Genomic DNA, 5,807 nt, shown 5'->3' with positions numbered 1-5,807 from the left:
ACTGTCAAAATATATTGCACCACAACAATTTGGGTTCTTAAAAAATTGACAAATACAAGATGCAGTGGTGATTGCACATAAATCTATGCACTCCATTTAGGTGAAAAAGAAGAATGCCTGAGCATAGATCAATTTCAATCATTGTTCCGGCCTTTGGGGTCAAGATTGAGGTCTCATAATTTACATTTAGTTTACAGCCGATAGGCTCGGATCGGAACCGCGCAGCACTCTGCGTGACCTAGCCCCCTGCGACGTCCCTCCTGGTGTCGCGTTTTGTTACAGTAGCGGCCCTGGGCAGCCATGCCTGATGATGGGGAGGCAGATCCTCCCCCGCTCCCTCCAGAAGTCATAGAGTTTCAGAAAATAATCAAAGCATGCAACAGACGCCCCCCTTCTGCTCAACAACAGAAATTCGTCAAAAAAAAAGATTGCATTCCCACGGTGGCTCTCCCCGAGGAAGAAACCTGCCGCTCGGCTCTGAATCTAGCAGATAGAGGGCTCATAGGACAGTTCACCGACCTTTGGCCATCGCCCAAATCTGTAGAAGACTGGATCCCTCTGATCAAGGAAGGAATTAAATCTTACTTCGTTGGTAAAGGCTTCTTTTTTTTTGTCTTTGAATTAGCAGAAGATCGGAGCCTCATCTTCAGGAACGGGCCATATTTCATGGGGCCACAGGGACTATACTTAAATAAATGGTCCCCAGATTTCGATCCGACCCAGGATGTCCCCTCTGCGGTTCCCGTATGGGTGCGGCTTCCCCATCTCCCCCTGCATTGCTGGAGTCAGAAATCCCTCCAAATCATCGGCAACTCTCTGGGCAAATACGTTGATCAGGCTGCAAGGAAAGACCAATACTCCTGCGCACGAATATGCGTCGAAGTAGATCTGGAAGAAGTACTACCCGAAGCAATAAAACTCACTGTGGCAGGATGGTCCCATATTCAAGAGCTGGATTACGAGCAGATCCCCTTTAAATGCAGACACTGTCACGGCTATGGCCACTTCGCAAAACACTGCAAGAAAAAATCGGAAGATCAGAGCCATCCCCCCAAGGGAGATCAATGGACTACAATCCAGAAAACGGGCAATGCAAAAGCAACAGGGAAAGGAGCCACAAAGGGGAACAATCAAGGAAAACCCAGCAAAGAAAATGAAACCCAACAGAAATCGGATGAGATCTCAAATCCTGAAGAAGCCTCTCCTTCAGAACCCCCAGAAACGGATCTGATCATACCAGCACAGGCCGAAGATCCACAGGCAAATAAAGAGCGAGGTGGAGAAGCACCGCTAGACTCTCCTCAGGGCAGCCCCTCCAGGCTCTCATATGCAGATATAACAAAGAAGAAAAAATTGCCAGAACCTTCAGACTCCTCAGAGGAAGAGACCTACGAGAGACCCTCGAAGAAAGCAGGCAGGAAGACCCACAAAGCAGTCAGGGAGGAGGAAGCAGAGCGTCTCAAAATGCAAGGCAGCCAATCTACAATAGAGATGACCATAGGAAGAAATACTAGAGGAAGATTCACCAAGGGAGGATTCCCAAACCCCTCGCCAGGTAAATAATGAGAATAGTCTCTTGGAACTGTAGAGGCCTGGGGACTCAACCAAAAATTGATGTCGTCAAAGATCTAATAAAAATAGAACCCTCAGACATCCTCCTACTCCAAGAGACCAAAATCGATGGGCAAACTCTCAACGATATCAACAAATCTAAATGGAAAAAGAATGAAGGTATAGCAGTCAGCTCAAGGGGAACCTCGGGAGGCGTTGCAACCCTCTGGTCGGAAGATCAGTTTCATCTGGCAAACTCCCATGAGATGCAACATTGGATCTTCACGGAGCTAAAGCATCTAGAAAGTAAGTTATCTATAGCCTTATTCAATTTATATGTTCCTGTTAACTATGCAGAAAAAAGAGACTGTTGGAATACTCTCTTGGCCTTTTTAGATCAGCACTCCCCAAAAAATATTGTCCTGGGAGGAGATCTCAACTTAGTCATGAAGCCTAAAGAAAAAAGGGGGGGAAACAGCAACAGAGATCAGATGCTCCCTTTGGTAGAGGAAATAATGCAACAGTGGGATCTTCTAGATTTTGCCCCGGTGAGAGGCAAATATACTTGGACAAATAACAGAACTGGGCCTGATCACATCGCTGCCCGGCTGGACAGATTTCTAATTCAAAGCTCCCTGCTGATGGAAAAACTCCTCATATCAACAAAAATTCTCCCCAAGCTCTCCTCGGATCACAGGCCTATCTTTCTCCTTCTAGCCCCTGAAGAAGACCTTGGGCCCATCCCCTTTAAATTTAACCCACTATGGATCGAAAAAGAAGGGTTCATGGAAACTATCCAATCAGCTTGGGATATCCCCATCAATGGATCACCAAGTTACGTGTGGGAGCAAAAATTAAAAGCCACCAAACAAGCTCTAAAGAAGTGGCTAAGGAAACTTCAGAACCCCACCACCCACCAGAGAAAAATCGATGTCCAGCAGCTGGAAACCTTGCAAATAGGTATGGAAGGGCTTCACATCACCTCGGAAATTTTAAACAAAGAAGCTACCTGTCAAAGAAACATCCATCAATCCATCAAAAGGGAAGAAGAGCATTGGAGACTTAAATCTCGCAGCCTCTGGTTAAAGGCAGGAGACCGAAATACTTCCTTTTTTCACCGACAATACAAAGCCCGTCTCTCTCGGAATCATATTACAGAGATCAAAAATGATGAAGGGCAGATCTGTAATAAATTTGACCAAATAAAAATTGCAGCTGAAAATCACTTCAAAGATCTTTATGGCACAAGGCATGAAGGAAGCAAAGAGGATACTGAAAATCTGCTCTCGCATATTCCTCACCTCATCAACCATGAGGACAATCAGGCATTACTGAAACCAGTATCTGAAGAAGAAATCATCAAGGTTATTTGGGCAATGGACTCAGACAAGGCCCCCGGGACAGACGGCTTCACAATTCACTTCTTCAAAGTCTGCTGGGACATCATCAAAACAGACCTGCTGAAAATGATACACGGATTCTTTGGGAAAGCCAAGATTGGGGGAGGCATCAATTCCACCTTTCTTGCATTAATACCAAAAGAGGTCAATCCAGAAACATTTGGCAGGTTCAGGCCCATCTCCCTGTGCAATGCCTCCTATAAAATTCTGTCAAAAATCATGGCAAATAGAATTAAACCCCTTCTTGACAAACTAATATCCAAAGCCCAAGGGGGGTTCGTCAAAGGCAGACACATCTTGGATAATATCATCCAAGTGCAGGAAGCTATCCACTCCAGCAAACAGAGGAAAGAGAAAGGGATGCTGATCAAGCTTGATATGGTGAACGCATTTGACAGAGTCAACCATGCCTATCTTCTCCAAGTCCTACGAGCCTTCGGCTTCCCTCCTCAGTTCATCAATCTCATCAAAGCATGCATCTCATGCCCTTGGATTGCCCCCATGGTCAACGGTCGTCCAGCATCCTTCTTTCAAGCTCACCGCGGATTAAGGCAAGGCTGCCCCCTCTCACCTTTCTTGTACATTCTTATGGCCGATTCGCTCAGCAGGAAGCTGGCCGCGGAAATGAACACAGGTGAACTCCCTGGAATCCGAATCGCAAGTGCTCTAAACCCAATGAATCATGCTCTCTTTGCAGACGACTCTATTCTTCTAGGAGGAGCCTCCACTAGAATAGCAGTCAATTTTGATGTTGTTTTAAAAAGTTATTGTAGAGCATCAGGAGCTGCGGTAAATGACAGAAAAAGCTCGATTTTCGGATGGAATGTGAGTCAGCACAACCTCAATAATATAGCCCAGATCCTAGGATTTGAGTGCTTCGCCCAATGGGACAGCATCAAATATTTAGGCCTACCCCTCACACCTGGAGTCAATAACAGATCTCTGTGGCAGGGGGTCATTAGCAAAATTAAAGATAAGATTAACTTCTGGGGAGGCTATTGGCTAACCAAGGGAGGGAAAATCATCCTTCTCAAATCCGTCTTATCTGCTCTTCCCATTTATCAAGCCTCCTTTCTTCTGGCCCCGAAACACATCATGGAGCAGATCTCTTGTCTTCTAAGAGACTTTCTCTGGAAAGGAGGCAGAGGCAATCAAAATAAAATCCATCTGGCAAACTGGGAATTAGTCAAGCGGCCAATTCTGGAAGGCGGGCTTCAGATCAGAGATCCTGCTCTTTCGAACCTGTCTCTTGGATGCAAGCTCTTGTGGAAAATATATTCAGATCCTACTCATCAGATCAGCGAAACATTCATCGCCAAATATGCACAGGGGATCTCCCTCAGACACCTGACAGCAAATAACACAACAGCAGGCACAAATACCTGGAATCTCTATAGGAAAAGCATGAGTAGTTTCAGCAAACATCTATACCGCATCCCGGGTAATGGGGAAAAGACCCTTCTCTGGAAAGATCGCATAATGAACAGGCCTCCACTCAGCTCCCACACAGAAATCTGGGACATCAGAAACTGGCTCCACAATGCAGGAATAAGAAAGTTGAACGACATTTCTGAGTGGGACAGCATAGGGAATTGGGTTGATTGGGCAATCCCTCCTGTGCCAGAGCAGCTCCAACAGCAAACCGAAATCCTCAAATCTCTGCTCCTAAATGCAGCGCCAGTACACCGCAACATCGCAGACAGATGGGGATGGGGCGAAACCGGGTTTTACACGCCATCCTTGGGCTACTCTGCCCTTCAGATAAAAAAAGACAGCATGAGAACACCAGCGTTCTGGAAGCAGGTATGGAACACCAAGGGACTTCCCAAAGTTAATTTCTTCTTTTGGATCCTCATGCAAAATAAACAGCTCACAGGGGACAATTTGTCAAAGCGTAACTTTGCTGGGCCTCACAGATGTGCAATGTGCAAAAACTCAGGAGAAACAGCTCCCCATCTGTTTACTGACTGCATTTTTGCTAAAGAAGTATGGACACTAACTCTACTTGGACTGCGTGTCTACCCGCCCCAGCACAGCTCCATAGCAGACCTTTTTTCCGGATGGCTCCAATACTACCCTCAACCCATCCCAAAGAAATCCTTGTGGCTTCATATATGGCTTTCCATTCCCAAATTTGTTTGCTGGGAAATTTGGCTTGCCCGGAATGACTTAATTTTCAATAACTCCTCTCGCTCTCCTGCAAAAACCGCCTCAATAGCCAAAGGCCTTCTTATTGAATCTGTCCTCCAGCATTCTCAAATCTCTGAATCCTCCCTTCTTCCCTCTGAAAAGGCATGGCTGAACCTCCACAGCCCCTGTCCCTCTAGCAAAGTCCGTCCCCTTCCCCCTCCCCTCCCCCCTCCTCCTTGGAAAATCAGAGAATCTGAAGATGCCTTTCAAATCTGGTGGAAGATCCAAAATACAACTTCAATCTTCTTTAACGGTGCCTCCAAAGGAAATCCGGGGGCTGCGGGAGCTGGAGGAGTCATTTACTTCGCTGACAATCTAAGGAAGGCCCATTTCTGTTGGGGGCTCGACATCTCCACAAACAATCAAGCAGAACTTCTTGCCCTCACAAAAGCCTGTCAAATAGTCAGGGACGAAGGCATCAAAGAATGCCAAGTATTCGGAGACTCTGAAATCCTCATCAAGAAGATCAACTCATAAGATCAGTTCAACATTGCAATCCTCAACAAGTCCCTGAACAGACTAAAGCTAATCCTGCAAGATTTTACCTCCTGTAAAATATTCCACATCCTCAGAAGCTTGAATAAGGAGGCAGATGAAATGGCAAACAAAGGTTGCCTTTTAGCTCCGGGAATTCTCAACTACAATGGCAACAGTGCTATCTCAAAC

At 46.0% G+C, this 5,807-nt stretch overlaps 1 protein-coding gene across 1 annotated transcript; it reads left to right on the top strand.

The window, feature by feature from the left end:
- Positions 1-300: 300 nt before the first annotated feature.
- Positions 301-5,618, top strand: LOC149201920 (uncharacterized). Its single transcript, XM_089401406.1, has 2 exons — positions 301-1,555; positions 1,909-5,618. The coding sequence occupies exons 1-2, from the start codon at positions 301-303 to the stop codon at positions 5,616-5,618; spliced, it is 4,965 nt and encodes a 1,654-aa protein (XP_089257532.1).
- The last annotated feature ends 189 nt before the right edge of the window (positions 5,619-5,807 follow it).

This window comes from Pinus tabuliformis, chromosome 2_1, assembly GCF_031772625.1.
Source record: "Pinus tabuliformis cultivar Carrire ecotype Pingquan chromosome 2_1, CPIR1, whole genome shotgun sequence".
In the NCBI taxonomy this organism is placed as follows: Eukaryota; Viridiplantae; Streptophyta; class Pinopsida; order Pinales; family Pinaceae; genus Pinus; species Pinus tabuliformis.
This window is presented reverse-complemented; position numbering and strand designations above follow the sequence as displayed.